General features: G+C 44.8%; 1 protein-coding gene across 1 annotated transcript in view; it reads right to left on the reverse strand.

The window, feature by feature from the left end:
* ITIH2 (inter-alpha-trypsin inhibitor heavy chain 2) overlaps positions 1 to 14,924 on the reverse strand; it is a 63,129-nt gene extending 48,205 nt beyond the window's left edge. The window contains exons 1-4 of the mRNA XM_033959025.1: positions 14,813 to 14,924; positions 10,120 to 10,185; positions 5,214 to 5,249; positions 810 to 982 (exon numbers count right to left, since the gene is read on the reverse strand). Coding sequence (XP_033814916.1) covers positions 810 to 982; positions 5,214 to 5,249; positions 10,120 to 10,185; positions 14,813 to 14,902 — 365 coding nt within the window. The 5' untranslated portion in view covers positions 14,903 to 14,924. The remainder of the gene's footprint in view (positions 1 to 809; positions 983 to 5,213; positions 5,250 to 10,119; positions 10,186 to 14,812) is intronic.
* Positions 14,925 to 20,582: the final 5,658 nt, after the last annotated feature.

Raw genomic sequence — 20,582 nt, forward strand, 5'->3', positions numbered from 1 at the left:
ATAGGAGGAAATAGTTTTTCACTCAGAGAATAGTTAAGCTCTGGAACACGTTGCCAGAAGATGTGGTAAGAGCGGATAGCGTAGCTGGTTTTAAGAAAGGTTTGGACAAGTTCCTGGAGGAAAAGTCCATAGTCTGTTATTGAGAAAGACATGGGGGAAGCCACTGCTTGTCCTGGATCGGTAGCATGGAATGTTGCTACTCTTTGAGATTCTAGAATCTTGTTACTCTCTGGGATTCCGGAATCTTGCTATTCTATGAGATTCTGTATGGAATGTTGATACTCTTTGAGATTCTAGAATCTTGTTACTCTTTGGGATTCCGGAATCTTGCTATTCTTTGGGATTCTGTATGGAATGTTGCTATTCTTTGGGATTCTAGAATCTTGTTACTCTTTGGGATTCTGGAATCTTGCTATTCTTTGGGATTCTATATGGAATGTTGCTATTCTTTGGGATTCTAGAATCTTGTTACTCTTTGGGATTCCGGAATCTTGCTATTCTTTGGGATTCTGTATGGAGGATTCTAGAATCTTGTTACTCTTTGGGATTCCGGAATCTTGCTATTGTTTGGGATTCTGTATGGAATGTTGGTATTCTTTGGGATTCTAGAATCTTGTTACTCTTTGAGATCCCATATGGAATGTTGTTACTCTTTGGGTTTTTGACAGGTACTAGTGACCTGGATTGGCCACTGTGAGACCCAGTAAGACTATTCTTATGTTCTTATCCTGTGAAGTGCCTGAGGCTTACACACTCACCCCGGGTCAGGGTCTCAGCTGACACAGCAGATACCCCTCACTTCCACTTACATTGTAAAGTTGGTGATGAAGGCTCCTTTGGGTATCTGTATATCAAATGCCACATTCTGGGGGTGTTTTGCTTTGTTCACAACCTTGCTTTGGATCATGGTGTCAACGAAATGGGAGGTGATGCGAGATTCCACTTTATAGCTTTGCAGGCTAATCTGGTCCGTTGTCCCAGGCTACAGAGGGAGTACGCAGAAAAATAAAAATGAATTAAAAACAGAAGAACTAGACGCAAGGTCTTTCTTTCTTGTTCCCCCCCTCACACACACACTCCCAGCGGGACCGCAAGGAGTTGTTAGTGTAGTGGGGGGGTTCCCCTCCCCCACATCCCCTCACGTCCCCCCTCAGAGCACAAAGGGGAAGGCCTGAAAGTGGTGGCGCGCATTTGCATGCAAATGTCGGGGTGGGACTGTTGGCACGCCAATGTCCTGCGCACTTTTGACGAGTCACCAACCTGAGCAACTGCGAGGGCTTGGTGATGTTAGCTGTTTTATGATTCTGTCGAAACTTTTGTTTAGGGAGGTCTATCAATGCTGACTTTCTAGATCTTTTTGAAATGTTTTGAAGTTTATTAAGTAATTGCTGTTTTAATGTATTTGTTTGTTATAAGTTCTGTATGTTTGTTGGAATTCACCTGGAAAATGTTGGTAGAGAAGAATATAATTTTTCCCCGAGTGGTTATAATAATAATAATTTATTTTCTTGTATACCGCACCACCAACAGTTCTAGGCGGTTCACAAAAGAAAAACTGAAACATATCAGCGAAAAATACAATTTCAGACTCATTACTATCAGTTAAAACACAGGTTAAATAGAAATTAAAACACCATCGTAAATAGAATTAAATAGAATCAGATGCTTCCTCTGGAATTAAGAAATAGAGATTGGCGGAAACTATGAACAACACTTACTAAATTTTGTTGGGCCAGGAAAAAACCCAAATTATCTTCTGCTATTTTATTGGGATCAGGGAAGAGAGGTGGAATGGGGCTTCCTGATCTTTGCATCTATGGTAGGGCTTGTTTATTAAGACATATTAGAGACTGGGTTATGGATGATGCTGATTTAGTTACTCCAGCAGATTATGAAAAGGCCTTTTTTCAGCTATTATTCTTATTCCAGGTACATCAGTCAAGGTTGCCGGTTAATTTACGATATAATTCTATTTTAAATCTAATGAGGTTGGTATGGGGTAATTTGTTGAAGTTTTGGGCTTACAATCCAAGTGTAACTGATCTTTTGCCTATTCAAGGTAATGCAGATTTTACACCTGGTATGACATCGGGGATTTTTCGAAATTGGGGGGCAAAGGGTGTTTATTATTTAGGACGAGAACGGGACGATAAGGAGATTCTCTGACTTTTCTTTAACAATAGGAGGTGGTCCTGGGTCTTTATACGGTTATATGCAATTGGTGAATTATGTAAGTAAATTACGGAGATCGTAATAGACTTATTTTTTTCACTCAATGTGAGGATTTACCAATTTCGGTATCTCTATTGCATAAGTGGTGGTGGAATTTACTTCCAAATCGCACCTATGATAAACTTGTACAAAACTGGAGTGAGGAGTTAGGGATTCAGATATCGCTTGTTGGTTTTAGTCAAGCAATTCATAGATTAGCTAAAATTATTACGGGTTTTTGTATGGAGGGAATACAGGGCCTATTTCTCACAAATTCAAGCTTTTCATGCGGGATTGGTAAATTTTTCAATTTGTATTAAAGGTGATAAAGGTCTCAATACGTTAAAATCATGCTTTTTGGCAATGTCCTTTAATTAAGTCTTTCTGGTCTGCCATCCTATCATATTTGGGTTCATTATGGGATAGTCCTGTGGTGGGATCTCCAAGGGCAGCTGCTTGTGGGGTTTATGGTCAAGGAAGATGCCTTTTATTTCAGAAAGCTTGTATGGTAGGTTATAAATGTATTATGCAATATTGGTTACAGACAGAACCTCCTAGTTCAGGGGTAGGGAACTCCGGTCCTCGAGAGCCGTATTCCAGTCGTGTTTTCAGGATTTCCGCAATGAATATGCATTGAAAGCCGGGCATGCAAATAGATCTCATGCATACTCACTGGGGAAATCCTGAAAACCCGACTGGAATACAGCTCTCGAGGACCCGAGTTCCCTACCCTTGTCCTAGTTTTTGGCATTGGAGGAATCAATTTCATCGTGTCCTTTTATTTGAGGTTTGGGAGGTTCGTCGATCTCCTAGACCAGTGGTCAGCAAACCGAGGCTCGCGAGCTGCATGTGGCTCTTTAGCCACTTGAGTGCGGCTCTGCTAGAGAATGACATGGTGGCGAAACGGTGGCTGACCTTGTCTCCTACAGTTAAGGAAGGGAACGCGCGCGGTCACCGATCGGGCATCTCCCCCCCCTTACCTTACCATGGCGATTTTTTTTGTTGTTGTTGCTCCTCCTTTCCTCTTTCCACTTCCTCCCTCGCCCCACATGCATACCGGGGTCGGCGGGTTTTCTGAACACTAAGTAGAAATATAATAGATGTATGAGACTAGGAGGGACAGTCAGTCACTTCTCATCTGACGCAACCGGAAACAGGAAGTTGCATCAGAGGAGAAGTTTCGGCAGCCACTCGCGACTTGATGAAAGCCGGCTCGGGCAGCTGGAAATACAAAAAAAAAAAAAAAAAGACAATCGCCACGAAGGTAAGGGGGAGGGAGGGAGGGGAGCTGCTGAAAGACATCTAGTAATCCTCGCAGGCTTGACTGTGCAGATTTCACCACTTTTCTATACCACCCAACTGTCCCTCCTAGTCCCATACATCTATTGTATTTCTACTTACGGCCTCTTTTACAAAGCCACGCGGCAACATCCCCGAAGCCCTTTAAATCTCTATGGGCTTCGGGGCTGTTAGCGTGGCTTTGTAAAAGAAGCCATTTGTGTTCAGGAAACCCGGCGGCCCAGGTATGCTTGTGAGGCAAGGGAGGGAGTTGAAAGAGGAAAGGAGGAGCAACATTGGTCCCGCTGCCAAACATGCAGAGAAAACTGTGAACCCCTCCTAAAATCATGGTTCTTGAATAGAAATTTGGCTCTCAAAAGAAATCTTAATCGTTGTCCTGCTGATCGTTGGCTCTTTTGACTAATGAGTTTGCAGACCATATATTCAAAAACTTTCACCTAGAGCAAGAAGTTTAATTCTTAATGAATTACACTGAAGCTATGGTTGCCTTCGTTGTATTCCCAAACCTGGTTGTTTCTGTCACCTTTCATTCTGGGAGGGAAGGGGGGTGATAAAGGGGGACTATGGTTTGTCATATAAAATGTTTGGAGGAATGATAGCATTTTATAGATTCTATGGATTAGAATTTTAAAATATGTGAAATCATTTGTAAGGAATATCTTTGTCACCCCATACTTCCAGATACTCCACTGGTTGACGGTTGAATCCAGAATACTCTTCAAGTTCGCCTGCATCGGCTACAAAGCTGTCTTTGGGATGCCACCATCTTACCTCGCCTCTCAATTCATCCTCAACAGCTCTCGCAGAATAAATCTCTTTAACTACCCATCCCTGAAATCATGCCATTACAAGAAGTCCCTTGACAGAATGTTATCATTCTGAACACATGGCTCGTAAAACACATATTCGCCACTTCATACGCCGACTTCAGAAAATCTCTGAAGACTTGTCTGTTTAACAAATTCTAATCCCAATTCATGCCCAATCCCCAAATCTCTAGACTTTAGACTAATTCATGCTTTTCCCATTTTATAATGATATTCCAACCCAAATTGTTTTCCCCTTATCTTAATCTTTGACTATATACATCCTTTAGATTCAAACCAACTTGGGTCTCTTCCATTTATAATTGTATCCCAGTTCAACTTGTTTTTTTTCCTTACATCTCATTCTCTGTCTGTATGTATCTTGTTGTAAACCGCTGTGAACTTATGGTATAGCGGTATATAAGATACAAAATTATTAAAATGTTTATATGTGTGGAAGGGAAGGGGAGAGGGGGGATAATGTAAGATGTAATATTATATGAATTATACAAGTGAATTGTATGAATATTGAATATTTATTCTATACTTGTTATGAGATATAAAAATGAATAAAGAATTGGAAAAAAAAAAGATATAAAATTATTATTATTATCTTAATGTATTATATGAATTTTTACTTTATTCCTTCAATAAAAATGTTTGAACTTAAGAATGAAAAAACAAAACATGTTTTCCACCAGATCACAAAGCACTTCAGGGAATCTCGTTTGAGGTTCTTCAAAAGTGGCCTTGCACAGACATTCACCTATTTAATAACAACAGGTCAGTAACCCCTCAGCCACGGAGGCAGCTCCCAGTGCAAACAGAGACACTTATCTCCAGCTATTGATTAACCAAGAGCTGGTTTTTAAGTTTAGAAAGAAAAAGCAACCTTACCACTCCATCATCTTCATCGCTGCTGGATGTGCTTCTCTAGGGGGAAAAAAATCCCAAAGGGATTAGTTACCTTGCAGAATCTGACACAAGCAGTCAGTAAAGAAATGGACAACCCCCTCCCCCCCCCCCAACACACACACCGATTATTCTGGGAAATCGCAGTAGACGGTCATAGCAAATGTTGGACCAATTTGATGAAGTTTCGGCTGCTCTGTTTAAATTTGTAGTAAACCTGAATGGTCCATACACTCTCCATAATTTTATACTTTAATTTAAATTGTTCTTTTTCTTAGATATTTCTGGGCCAGAAACCCAGTACCGTACATCTACTGGAGTCTCTGTCGAAGCTCACTCCAGCTCATCCTCAACTGAATGGCCACATACAGACACAGATGGTGCAAGTCTGCCCAGTCCTGGCCTTAGTTCTTCAATATTTACTATTATTTTCTGATTCTGATTTTCAGATTCTGATTTTCTGATACGCAGCTTAGTAAAAGGAGCCCTAAGGCCCTGATTCTCTAAAAGTGCGTCCCGATTTTAGGCAGCTGTAAACGTCCTACAGCTGTCTAATCAGCCAATCGGGATGCACGTTTTAAAAAAAAAAAATGCTCCCCAGGCAGGCCTGAAGGCGCCTCCGGGAGCCTAGGGAGACCCGCAAGATGCCTAAGCTCGTCTAAGGGCCTTAGGCGGGCCTTAGGCTGAACCTAGGCGGCCCTACGCGTCTCACTAGTAGATGAGAAGCTTAAAAATGTAGGCCAGCAAAATGCTGGTCTACATTGTAAGTAGACGCGGCCGCTATACTTATCGCGGCAAGGGATCTCTCTGCCGCTATAAGTATAGCGGGCCGTGGCCCCTGACCGATCACTGGCAGGAGGGTGCCCAAACCCTCCTGCCCGAAGACGCACCCCCCTTCCCGACACTACCGACCGCCCCCCCCCGACACTACCGACCGCCCCCCCCCCCCGACATTACCGATCCCCCCCCCGACAATATCGGTCGCTGGCAGGAGGGTGCCCAATCCCTCCTGCCCGAAGACGCACCCCCCCCCCGGCGCTAACAACCCCCACTCCACCAAACCTGTTCTTACAGATGGGTCTTGCACGTCGAGCAAGCAGGCACGCCTCGTCGAAATGAGGCGGGCCCGCCCCTTCCCGGCCCATCCCGCCGAAGCCTAAGGCCTGATTGGCCCAGGCTCTAGAAGCCTGGACCAATCAGGCCTTAGGCATAGCGGGTCCGCCCATCCCCACTTAATTTAAGGCCTGATTGGCCAATCAGACCTTAGACTTAGTAGGGATGGGTGGACCCGCTATTCCTAAGGCCTGATTGGTCCAGGCTTCTAGAGCCTGGGCCAATCAGGCCTTAGGCTTCGGCGGGATGGGCCGGGAAGGGGCGGGCCCGCCTCATTTCGACGAGGCGTGCCTGCTTGCTCGACATGCAAGACCCATCTGTAAGAACAGGTTTGGTGGAGTGGGGGTTGTTAGCGCCGGGGGGGGGGTGCGTCTTCGGGCAGGAGGGATTGGGCACCCTCCTGCCAGCGACCGATATTGTCGGGGGGGGGGCGATATTCATGCAGTAATGTCGCATCGACTTTGGTACACTTTCAAATCATGTATCAACAATAGAATGCAATCCCCTGTCCTTGTGTGTCTTCATGATATAAAGAATGATCCATTCTCCCCCCCCCCCCCCCCCACACACACACATCTTTGGGACCATTCAATATCCATTTCCTTGCCAGGGTGCGCGCACGGCGGGGTTGGGGCACCCCTCACCCTTACTACGTCACTGAGCTTGTGCAACTGACAGCATTCCTGTCCTGTAAATGATTTTATGGGATCTTGTGATTCCATTTTGTAGGATGAATTTAAAGAAGATTATGATAATGATACCGCTTGTTAATGCCTTCCTGTGTTTGTCTTGTTGAAACATGTTTAGCATTTGTGAAATATGTATGCATGTAATTTGGGGCATATAAATTTTTAAATAAATTCTATAATTTTAGTGCAGAAGTGCTGGGCACGCCCCCAACCTGCCTATGGCCCTACCACAGCCACACCTCCCTATCGGTCATGTACGAAAGGAACTACATGTGTAACTGCAAATTAATGTCAATGACTGATTGTTAACACTAACTAATGTCTAATTAAACAATTAAGTTACAGGCATGACTGGCAATATTCTATAACCTGCATTTGCAATTTTGCATGCTAAGTGCAAAAGTAGGTGCACAAGATTCTACAGTAGATTTAAGGGGTTAGCGTGTGCTATTTTCTGGAAATGTGAGAGACTGCAGTACCATACTGCCCACAAGGTGGCAATGTCATCTATGATAGGATGGAAAAGCACACAAACTAGCATCCCAGCCATACATTAGATATTCCATTTCAGAGAGGGATTTGGATGGATATAAGAACAGAGGATCCTTACTTGTAAGGAAGGAAGGCTTAGATTGGAGAGCCAAAGTAATATAGTAAATGGTCCATCCAATCTGTCCATAGCCACACTCATTTTTCATTTGTGATTAAATTGTCTTTCTTTGACATTTTTAGAGCATTACAAAGACTAGGGGACACTCGATGAAGTTCCAGGGAAATACTTTTAAAACCAATAGGAGGAAATATAGCTAAGCTCTGGAACGCGTTGCTGGAGAATGTGGTAAGAGCGAATAGCGTAGCTGGTTTTAAGAAAGGTTTGGACAAGTTCCTGGAGGAAAAATCCGTAGCCTGTTGTTATTCCTTTTCGAGCTTTCCAGCTAGCAGTGATGTGGGGAAGGAATCTGCGCATGGCTGGATGCAACACGGTGACGTCAAGCGCATGCCCAAGACATCATCGCATCACACCAGTGCATGCACAGATGCCCTCCCGACATGCGACCAGGTTGGGAAGACGTGAGCATGTGATGGAATACTTTATAAGGTTGTATTGGCTGAACGTAAGGGACAGGTTATGTTACAAGCTACGGGTAAATGTCTTCAGGTGCCTAAAGAAGTTGGCTCTCAAACACCTGATCCAGAGCATCTTGCCACCTGAGTCGTCTCGATTGCTTTGGTCAATTGATCACTGCGATCTGTTTGTTCCATCTGTCATCTGTGCGGGACATAAGGCTTTCATCATCCAGAAACAATGTTTTCTACTGTATTGGTCCAAGGGAATGGAACAACCTTCCAGAATATGTTCGTCAACAGCAACATTTACAGAATTTTAAGAAAGTACTTATAACACATTTGTTTCCATAAGATGAAATATAGGGTCTGAAACTGGCTGAGGGAGGAGGAGTGGTGACTGTTGATTGCAGAGTGCTGGTCCCGGATGAATTCCATGGTCTGGTCTGTTTTATCCACTATAATAAAACCCTTAGCGCACATGAGCACTTCAAACTCTGTGGGTCCATGATCCGTGGCGCCGTGCCTGTGCAGAACACTGCCGAGTGCCGGCAATTGGCCGCTGGGGTTGATGTGCTAAGGGCTGTAGGGGGCGTGCGTGCGGAGTGGGTGGGGGGAGGGGAGAGGGGGTTTCTGCTCTTCCGGTCTGGCTGCCGCGTTATAGCGGGTGTGGTGTCCCCCTTCTTACACCAACATGGAAGGTTAGAAATGGTGGTTTCTCTATCGGGGCGCACAGAGAGTGTGTGAGAACATGATCGCGGCTCTTCGGTGTTGTGAGGGGTGCTGCTGGACAGGGGGGAGGTAAAAGGAAGGGAGAAGGACTATTGCTGGACAGGGGGAGCAGGGAAGGGGTGCTGCTGGACAGGAGGGAGAGAAAGAAAGAAAGACAGAAAGACAGTGGGCCAGGGAGAGAGAAAGAAAGACAGACAGAAAGAAAGTAAGGGGGCAGGGAGAGAGAAAGACAGACAGACATACAGACATAAAGAAAAAAAGATAAAGAAAGACAGACAGAAAGAAAGGGGGCAGGGAGAGAGACAGAAAGAAAGACAGACAGAAAAAAAGAAAGAGGGCAGGAAGAGCAAAAGACAGACAGACATACAGAAAGAATGAAAGAAAGAAATGCCTAAGTCTACACATCTATTCTAGCGCCCGTTAATGTAACAGGCTAAAAAACTAGTTGGGTATAATGATGTTTGTCATTGAGGCCACTTTTATGATACATGTAATTTTATATTTGGTATGTAAGTGTGCAATTTGTTCTATAGTGTATGTCCATGTGAATTGTATGTTAAATGCAATGCCTTATTTTGTACGTAAACTCACCCTGGATAAGGGCAGGGGATACTTTTTTTTTTAAGACCAAAAAAGTTTAGAAGTCCTAAAGGCCAAAACATCTTCTAGATCAGTGATTCCCAACCCTGTCCTGGAGGAACACCAGGCCAATCGGGTTTTCAGGCTAGCCCTAATGAATATGCATGAGAGAGATTTGCATATGACGGAAGTGATAGGCATGCAAATTTGCTTCATGCATATTCATTAGGGCTAGCCTGAAAACCCAATTGGCCTGGTGTTCCTCCAGGACAGGGTTGGGAACCACTGTTCTAGATAGATGATTTTTGGAAAAAAAAGAACAGATATATGTCTAGTGGTTTCGAAAATGGATGATTTCGCCGCATGGTTTTTGGGTACATTTCTGAAGATGTCGAAATTGGACTTTTAGACGCACCATCAAAAATGGCCCTCCATGAATTTATCTTGTTGAGCAGACTGGATGGACTGTACAAGTTTTTTTAAAAATCTGCCATCATCTACTATGTTTGCTATGCTATATTGTTACATTACAAGGAGGTACCATATGTGAAGTAATGCTGCCCTGGTGTACGCATCCACTATAGAAATAATATAAGTATGAATGGGGATAAAAGCTGGACGTATGCGCTTAAAACTCAATATAATTACTCTCTGTTATTCTAAGGTTTTTATACTTCTAATTGACATAGTTCAAGACGGAATAAATTCAGTACCTTGTACCTGCCATATCCATTCATTTCATTCCACTCAAGGGCTTCAAGATACATCTCCCCGGGATCCTACAGACAAACAGGAGAACATTCATCAAGTTGCTGAGCGACCGTCACAAATACAAGTGGCATTCTTCATCGTAAGCATTGCCCAGCACCATACTTAGGCCACAGCTGTCTTCAGCTCTAGTTTACCAATGTTATTTTCTACCAAAATCTTGCCAATAACATATGATGAAGAATACTTTCTGTGCTAGCGGACAACATTCCTTCTATGCTATGTGGGATTCTCCACTTGCACTCCTGATGGCAAGGCGGTGATGCGTCAACAGGGGGAGAGTGTGGCGCAGTGGTTGAAAGCTATAGCCTCAGCATCCTGAAGTGGTGGGTTCAAACCGACACTGTTCCTTGTGACACCCCCCCCCCCCCCCCATTGCCCCAGGTACATTAGATAGATTGTGAGCCCACCGGGACAGACAGGGAAAAATGCTTGAGTAGCTGAATAAATTCATGTAAACCGTTCTGAGCTCTCCTGGGAGACTGCGTGGGGATATGATCGAGACCTTCAAAATACTGAAAGGAATCGACAAAATAGAGCAGAGAAGATTATTTACATTGTCCAATTTGACACGGACTAGAGGACATGTAATGAAGCTATGGGGGGACAGGTTCAGGACTAATGTCAGGAAGTTCTGCTTCACTCAGAGAGTGGTTGACACCTGGAATGCCCTCCCAGAGGAGATTATTGCGGAATCAACCGTCCTAGGCTTCAAGAGCAAACTAGATGCATATCTCCTTAAGAGAGGCATATAAGGATATGGTGGACTATAAATTACGCCAGGTGTACACCTGGCAGGGCCTCCGCGTGTGCGGATCGCCGGACTTGATGGACCGAAGGTCTGATCCGGAGATGGCAGTTCTTATGTTCTTATGTTCTTATGTAACAGTATAGAAAATTGAATAAATAGAGTATGAAAAGTTTCAGCCTCTTATAACCAGATCTGATATTGTGACATCATAATGCCTCATTCCACCAATAAGAGCCAGCCTCATCAGTGATGTCACAATGGCTTCATTGTCCTAGACATGGCTCCCTTTTGCTACATTTTGATTTCTAGAGTGGCACAGTGGTTCAAACCCACGCTGCTCCTTGTGACCTTGGGCAAGTCACTTAATCCCCCCCCCCATTGCCCACCAAGACAGACAGGGAAAAATGCTCAAGTACCTGAATAAATTCATGTAAACCGTTCTGAGCTCCCCTGGGAGAATGATATAGAAAATTGAATAAATATAGTATGAAAAGTTTCAGCCTCTTATAACCAGATCTGGTGTTGTGACATCATAATGCCTCATTCCACCAATAAGAGCCAACCTCATCAGTGATGTCACAATGGCTGGATTGTCCTTGACATGGCTCCCTTTTACTACATTTTGATTTCTAGAGTGGCGCAGTGGTTCAAACCCACGCTGCTCCTTGTGACCTTGGGCAAGTCACTTAATCCCCCCCCCCATTGCCCACCAAGACAGACAGGGAAAAATGCTTGAGGACCTGAATAAATTCATGTAAACCGTTCTGAACTCTCCTGGGAGAACGGTAGAGAAAATTGAATAAATAAAATAAAAACCAGCCCATTTTAATCACCAGGGACAGGCAGGTCCCCCGGGAGCCTTGCAAGACATGCCTGTCTGTTCCTCATGATTGAAAGGACAATATTGAAGCAACCCTTCCCCCGTCCCCACCCCCACCAGTAGGAATGCAGCAGAGGACTCCTGCGCAAATTAAAGATGGAATGTTACTCATGCAGTGTTTAACACGCTCCCCCCAACCCAAGCCAATCAGGGGCCCAGTATATCCCCAACAAATATACATACACTAACAAACCGGGACTTATAAGTTATATTTCAATAGCTCTCGATAGCAATATATAAACTTGACATAAAAAGAGCTAAACCTACAAACTAATCATTGTTTCATAATATTTAATCATTTATTATACTTACTCGTCTTTAAGCCCGTTACATTAACAGGTGCTAGAATAGATGTGTGTGTCTGTCTTTCTTTCTTTCTCTCTCCTTGGCTGCTTTCTGTCTGTCTGTCTGTCTTTCTTTCTTTCTCTCTCTTTCCTCGGCTGTCCACCACCACCCCTTGCCTGCTCCCCCTGTCCAGCCCTTCTTCCTTCCTTTTACTTCCCTGCTCCCCCTGTCCAGCAGCAGCCCTTCTCCCTTCCTTTTACCTCCCCCATGTTCAGCAGCACCCCTTCACTGCTCCCCCTGTCCAGCAGCAACCCTTCTCCCTTCCTTTTACCTCCCCCATGTCCAGCAGTACCCCTTCACTGCTCCCCCTGTCCAGCAGTAGCCCTTCTCTCTTCCTTTTACCTCCCCCATGTCCAGCAGCACCCCTTCACTGCTCCCCCTGTCCAGCAGTAGCCCTTCTCCCTTCCTTTTACCTCCCCCCTGTCCAGCAGCACCCCTTACCTGATCCGCCTCTCCAGTAGTACCCTTCTCCTTTCTCTGCTCCCCCTCTCCAGCATCCGCTAGCCCGGGCAGCCTCGTGGTTTTTGCTAAGCTGGCCCACTTCACATTATCGAAGTGGGCCGGCCTAGCAAATGCCCCGCGGCTGCTGCGTTTGCTGGTCGGGGGTGAGAAGAGGCGTCCCGGCAGCACAGGAGTCAAACCGTCGCTAAAATCACCATCGCAAGCTGCCCCAAGTGCCTCCAATCGAATTCGGCATGGAGGCAAATCTCACGGCAGCAGGAATCACGCTGTTTTAACAGCATATGCGCGGGTAGTAGTTTTATTAGATTAGATATATTGCTCCATCACATATTAATTTTTTTCCCCCAATATCATCGTTTTATATAATACATGCACACATTGAATCAACCTCCCCAGACAAATCTGCATGGCTGGCCTCTGTTGTATGGAAATTGAACTCATGCATATTTATTAGGGATATCCTGAAAACCTGAAACCCAGGTTTGAATCCAACACTTTAAGGCAGACATGGGCAACGCCGGTCCTCGCGGGCCGTAATCCAATCAGGTTTTCAGGATTTCCCCAATGAATATGCATTGAAAGCAGTGCGTGCAAATAGATCTCAGGCATATTCACTGGGAAAATCCTGAAAACCCAATTGGATTCCGGCCCTCGAGGACTGGAGTTGCCCATGTCTGCTTTAAGAGGAGATGCCTGGTTTTCTCTTTATCGATTAAGCACATTTTATTCTAACCCATCTAGATTAAAAGATAGAGCAGGATAGGAATCTGTAAAATAAATACGAATAAATAAATACCCATTTCACAAAACTGCGATAGTGTTTTTTTAGCGCAGGCCGGCATGCTGAATGCTCCGCACTGCTCCCGACACTCCTAGGAACTCTACGAGCATCGGGAGCAGCGCAGAGCATTCAGAATGCTGGTTTACGCTAAAAACTACTATCATGGTTTTGAAAAAGAGATGACAGGTGATATAATTGAAGTTTATAAAAATCATGAGAGGGGAGGACCGTTATTTACTCTCAAAGTGTGAGGTAGAGAACACGCCATGAAACCAGGGAGAGTGTGGCACAGTGGTTAAAGCTACAGCCTCAGCACCTGAGCTTGTGGGTTCAAACTCACGCTGCTCCTTGTGACCCTGAGCAAGTCACTTAACCCCCCCATTGCCCCAGGTGATTGGGAGGCCACCAGGACAGACGAGGAAAAATGCTTGAGGACCTGAATAAATTCATGTAAACCATTCTAAGGTCCCCTGGGAGAATGGTATAGAAAAACTGAATAAATACAATCAGTCCATGGAATTTTGTTGCTGAAGGATGTGGTCAAAGCATCTCACATAGCTGAAATTTGGACAAGTTCCCAGAGGAAAAGATCGTAAGTCCTTATTAGACAGCTTGAGGTGGAAAAGCCACAGCTCACCCATGGGAATGATGAACGAGGAGCGGTTTTTCACTTTTTGCTCACGGAAACTGGATCGTAGGATCGTATGGACCTTTGCTCTGACTCAGTTTGGCATTTCTTATGTTCCGAGTTCTCAAAATGCCGTCCTACATTTTGGGCCAGATTCTATCAATGGCACCCACTTTCGGCCTGGCTCTTTCTTGGTAGGCAAATAATATATACGATTTAATGGAGGAATAAGTTCAGGGGAAAATTTCAAAACTTCTACCAGGTATTTTTTAAACGTTTCCAAAGGTGTCGCTCCGAGAGATTTTGGAAAGTTTGATAAACGTTGTTGGGTTTTTTTCCCCTGCCCTTCTTAATTATCACCTCGTTTTCGTTCTGCACTCGGTTCTGACATGTCATGACATCTTCAAAGAGAACCCTAGCACTTTACATTTCTCACAACCCATCCAAAAAGTATTTTGTTTTATGTATGTTTGTTGGAATCCGCCTAGAAATGTTGATAGTGTGGAATACAATTTTTTTTTTTAAATAAATAAATACAGCTATGAGTTAGAGCAATTTTCAAAAGGAAAACATGTTCATACTTTCCCTCTGAAAATGGTCCCACCAAAAATACCTTTGCATTTACACCCGCTGTTAATACACATAAGTTTTGAGAAATCTCACCCCAGCTCCATCTCAGGAGGAACGTGTCTGCACACCCCAGGTACAACCATGTGCAAATGGCATTACGCGCACGTCTGTACCTGCGATTTTATGAAAAGCGATTTTCGCACATAATCCTCCGTACTTACATTGCTGTCTGGAATCCCTTCTATCAGTAGGTCAAAGCCTCGTACTTCAGAAAGAGAGAGTACAGTCAGGAAGAAAAGAAAATTCTTCATCTTTCCTGGACTCGCGGGTGCTTTCACTGACCCTGATTTTCAATAAATGATAACGCTTATCCCTGCTTTTCAAAACCCCAAATCTAAACTTTGCTCAGCCCTTGTGCAAATATTTGCTTAGTCAAGCTCTGGAACATACTCCGAGGGGACGTTCAAACATGTTGTTTTTGATTTTTTTGCTACACAATAATGTGCCATTACTTGATAGATTTAAATTTCTCTTTGTAGATATCTACAGCTTAAACAAAATTTAGGAATCCTTTTACTAAGGTGCGCTAATGGGTTTAGTGCATGCCCATGATTAGCACATGCTAAATGTCCCATAGCCAGTGGCGTAGCGAGGGTAGGAGGCACCTGGGACGGTGGCACCCCCGTGCCCTCCTCTCTCCACCCCGCCCGCACCACACTCACATCCTCCCTTCCCACCCCGTACCTCTTTAAGGGCCTGTTTTACAAAGCCGCGCTGGCAGCTGCATCGCGGTAACGGCCACGAAGCCCATAGAGATTTAAAGGGCTTCAGGGCTCTTTCCACGCTGCTTTGTAAAACAGGCCCTAAATCTTCACCAGCGCGAGCAGTGTCTCCGGCCTACTGCTCGTGCTGGCGTTGGCTTTCCCTCTGACGTCGCTGCCTGGCCCGGCGACCTGGAAGTGATTTCAGAGGAAGCCAGGCCGGCGCGGGCAGCAGGCTAGAAAAGTTGCTCATGCCGGCGAAGATTTTAAAGAGGTACGGGGCAAGGAAGGGAGGGTGCAGACGTGGCAAGGGGGCGGAGAGGTGCCGGTGCCCCAGGGTGGTCCACCCCCCTTGCCTCTCCTTACTACACCACTGCCCAAGCTCATTGTATACCTTTAAATGGCTAATTGAATTCTGCGCGAAACTTGTTTTTAATTGGTTTAATTGAAATGGTAATTGACCGTGCCATTACAACCTTTTTTTTGAATCAACAATTAATTTAAGTTTTGTGTAGAAACCATGTGGTGCCAAGGAAGTCAGTCGAGAGGTTGTGGCAAAGGCAGAAATAGGACAGCTGGATTGAAGAAAGAGTCTGTGCTGATGTGACTAATTCCAAACCGCCTGTATCATCTGCTAATAAGCAGGTTATGTCTATAAATAATGATAATAATATAAACACAGGTTCAGGTTTATTAACTTGATTACCTGCCTAAGGATATTAGATCCATAATAAAGGTAGAAAGGAATTCCATCTCATAATTGAAACATGACAGCAGATAAAGACAAAATGGCCCACCCAGTCTGCCCATCCGCAGTAACCATTATCTCTTCCTTTTTATAAGAGACCCCATGTACCTATCCCACACTTTCTTGAATCCAGATACAGTGTCTATCTCCACCACTTCTTCCAGGAGACTGTTCCACGCATCTTCCACCCTTTCTGCAAAAAAGTATTTCCTCAGATTACTCCGGATTACTCTTAACTTCATCCTATGCCCTCTCATTGCAGAGCTTCCTTATATTAAGGAGGTATTGAAACGTCTCTATCATATCTCCCCTCTCCCGCCTTTCCTGCAAAGATTGAGATCTTTAAGTTTGTCCCCATACGCCCCATATCACGAAGACCACACACCAGCCTTCCTCTGGACAGACTCCATCCTTCTTTTATCTTTTTGAAGGTGCGGTCCCCAGAAGTGGACACAATATTCGAAATAGGACCAGAGAAGAGTAGGTTAAAGCTTGCTACCCTGCCCCCCTCAGCCCCATTCTTGCTCATAGATAGTCAGAATTGGCAAAGAAATGCTTCCTGAAAATAGTGCATCTTCAGCATTTTCTTACAAATTGACAAGGAGGATATAGAGCAGTGGTTCCCAACCCTGTCCTGGAGGACCACCAGGCCAATTGGGTTTTCGGGCTAGCCCTAATGAATATGCATTAGAGAGATTTGCATATAACGGAAGTGACAGGCATGCAAATCTGCTCCATGCATATTCATTAGGGCTATCCCGAAAACTCGATTGGCCCAGTGGGCCTCCAGGACAGGGTTGGGAACCACTGATATAGAGTACAATACCGCATGAGAGCCAAACCACATGCGTGTTAGTGAACGTCCAAACCAAGCCCAAACCTGGCCACGTTTTTCTAAGGTGCCTGTTTGTATCTTGCATGAAAACATTTCAATAAAGTAGAGTGTTCAGCTTGGCTAAGCTGAAATGTCCTTTAACCAATGTGGGCCTGAGCTGAACCCTGGGGTCTTCTTATAACTTAGTACCTACATATAGAGCAGATTGGAAATGTTGTAACATTCAGACCTTGACATTGTGTACATTCCTTACTTAACACTGCACACACCATGTTTGCTCAGTTTATAAATCGCTGAGGGACAACATCCAGTATCTTTACAACTGATCTATGCTGTGGCAAGTGTGGGTTTGGGGGGGATTGCAAAGGAAAGCTTTAAATTCAGTTTTGTAGATGTTTTTAAGCTACTTCTTTGCAATTCTCCAGAGGCGACTGTGTAACCCAGTGTCTTGCAAACTTTTTTGAGCCGGGGCATTCTAAACCTAGCGTCCCTGGCTCGAGACACCCGGAAGGGTGCTGGCGTTGGCATGATGGCAACACATGCCGCCGTCAGTGCATGCGCAAAGGCCCTTCAAAAGGGCTTTGCGCCATGAGAAGGACCTGCGCTGGAGAGAAGGGCCGGCAGAGAGAAGAGGTGCTGGTGTCGGGAGATTGCTTACAGGGTGTGCCTCTTTTCACAAGAGGCACGTCCAATAGACAGTCAGCCGGCACCTCTCCTCTTCCCCAGTGTACCGTGCCACACCCGAAATCTCACGAGGCACACTGGCATGCCGCAGCACACAGTTTGCGATACTCTGGTGTAACCAGACAGAAAAAGCGGTATCTCAAGTAGAGAATGACAAGGGGGACAAATTTTTCCACGTCCCCACAGGAACTCATTTTCCCATCCTGTCCCCGCGAGTTCTTTTCCTGTCCCTGCCCCATTCCTGCAAGCTCCGTCCTCATCTGTACAAGCCTCAAACACTTTCAAATCCTAAGTAGCAACATTCTAGAGCTCAGATTGTGATGTCATAATGCCTCATTCCACCAATGCCTAAGCTCTGTCCTCATCTGTACAAGCCTCAAACGCTTTAACATCCTAAGTAGCAACATTCTAGAGCTCAGATTGTGATGTCATAATGCCTCATTCCACCAATGCCTAAGCTCCGTCCTCACCTGCACAAGCCTCAAACATTATAACATCATTAATGTTCGAGGCTTTTGCAGTTAAAGCAGAGCTTACAAGAATGGGGGAGGGACAGGGACAGCGACAAAACTCACGGGGATGGGACGAGGAAATTGAGTTCCTTTGGGGACGGGGACGAATTTGTCCCCGTGTCATATGTCTATCCCCTTTATCTTTACCCTTTGGAAAGTGTCATAGAACCCTCAAACAATTTGAAGGTCAATTGGTTCTTGGAGTTTGTGATGCCACTGGGTTTACCCTGGCCCACGGGTAGGCAATTCTGGTCCTCGCAAGCCACAGGCAGGTCAGGTTTTCAGATTATCCACAATGAATATGTATGAAATGGATTTGTATTCATTACCTCCTTGAGATGCAAATCTATCTCGTGCATATTTATTGTGGATATCCTGGAAAACTGACCTGCCTCTGGCTCTCGTGGCCCGGAATTGCCCTCCCCTGCCCTGGCCAATAAGGATGGTTTGGATATAGAAAATGTGAGGAGCAGGATGACTAAGCCTAGTTTGGCCTACATCCCACCCAAATTCCACCTTAACCACTCCTCCAGATACGCCCCTTATAGCTCTCAGCACACAGTTGCATTCAGAGGTCTAAAAAGTCCCTGGATACGTCCAGAAAGTCAGTTTGATTATCGGCACTTGCATGACCTATCTTTTTGGTTGTCCAAGTGCCAACTTGGGCAGGTTTTTAGACGTGTTTATTTGATTATGAGCCCCATATAGTTTAGGAGTGATGTCATGCTAGAAATGCGTAAAATTGGTTTGCAAAGACATCTCCCTTAAATTCATGGCCGAAAGTTGGCTACCCATTTTAACATTAAAGTTTTTCATTGATAAAAGTTGACACGTCCTGTGCACAGTCCCTACACCGAACAGCAAAGGGGAGTTCAATTTTAAGAGACTCCCTTGGATTTAGGGAGTTTGGAGAGCTTTTTTCTTTGTGATTCTGTTGAACAATTGGGAAGCTGGAAACATCACCTTGCGACTCCAGTAAGTACAAAAATGGATTAAAACTGTGCATTTTGTCCCATTCAAGTGCTGGCCTGGGGAGAGGAATTCCTTCATTTTGAAAACAGAAAATTGTATTTACAATTCACTTGTGGTTTGAGCCAAGCTATGTCCCATATCAGACATGCAGTCAACAAAAGTGGGAATAAAAATAAAAAAAGAAGAAAGACTAACAGGAGGGTGAAGAGATAAAATAACGTCTAGAACAGGGGTGGGCAACTCCGGTCCTCGAGGGCCAAAATCCAGTCGGGTTTTCAGGATTTCCTCAAACAATATGCATGAGATCTATTTGCATGCACTTCTTTCAATGCATATTCATTGGGGAAATCCTGAAAACCCGACTGGATTCCGGCCCTCGAGGACCGGAGTTGCCCATCCTTAGTCTAGACCAGTGGTTCCCAACCCTGTCCTGGAGGACCCCCAGGCCAATCGGGTTTTCAGGATCGCCTTACTGAATATGCATGGAGCAGATTTGCATGCCTGTCACTTCCTTTATATACAAATCTCTCTCATGCATATTCATTATGGCGATCCTGAAAACCCGATTGGCCTGGGGGTCCTCCAGGACAGGGTTGGGAACCAGGGTAGGCAATTCCAGTCCTCAAGAGCAGGAGCTAGGTCAGATTTTCAGGATATCCACAATGAATATGCATGAGATCTATTTGCATGCACTACTTTCAATGCATATTGACTGGAATACGGCTCTCGAGGACTAGAGTTCCCTACCCCTGCACTAGACTCAAATTAGAAGGCACCTTCCTGCCCAATTAACCTAGGAGCCTTGTTTTAAAATCTCCTCCACGTGTCCAGGGCTGTGAAGTCAGTGCACCAAACCTTCGAGTTCAACTCCAACTCCTTCCACTATGTTTCTACTGTCCGACTCCTACTCCGCAGCCCTGCACATGCCTAAAGAAGAATATTCCCATGAAGCCAGGCTGAAGCACTGTTTTAAAAGTTCATTTTTGAAGCACATGTAGCAGGTGATACCTTTTTATTAGCCTAATTAAATATCCCTGGCTGTGTTGATTTTTTTTCTTCTTGTAATCATGATGGGATTGAAAACTCGCAATGTATACAATCTAACCACCAGGTGGTGCTCAGAGCTCAGTTATACCACTGTGAAATGATGATGGTGGGGTCACCGATGTGTGTTTGGTTTACAGAGTTCAGGAAGAGACTGTGACAGATTATCAGCAGTCAGATGGGAAGGGGTCTGAAATGTGAATGGTCAGTATATATATATTACCAATGTATCCTGCACCGTCGCCTCCCTCAACATCTTGCAGGGGGCTCTGGAGGAGGCCCTCGAGATCTACGAGACCCCGTACGTTATTGCAAGCATCCTCTGAAGGCAAAACTTTTAATATTATGTGCACATATATGTGCACCTGAAATCTTGCAGTCCACTTCCTTTCTGGCTACAAATGGAAGTTTGTAAGTAGCTTTCTTTTGCATTTT

Source organism: Geotrypetes seraphini, chromosome 9 (assembly GCF_902459505.1).
Source record: "Geotrypetes seraphini chromosome 9, aGeoSer1.1, whole genome shotgun sequence".
Taxonomy (NCBI): Eukaryota; Metazoa; Chordata; class Amphibia; order Gymnophiona; family Dermophiidae; genus Geotrypetes; species Geotrypetes seraphini.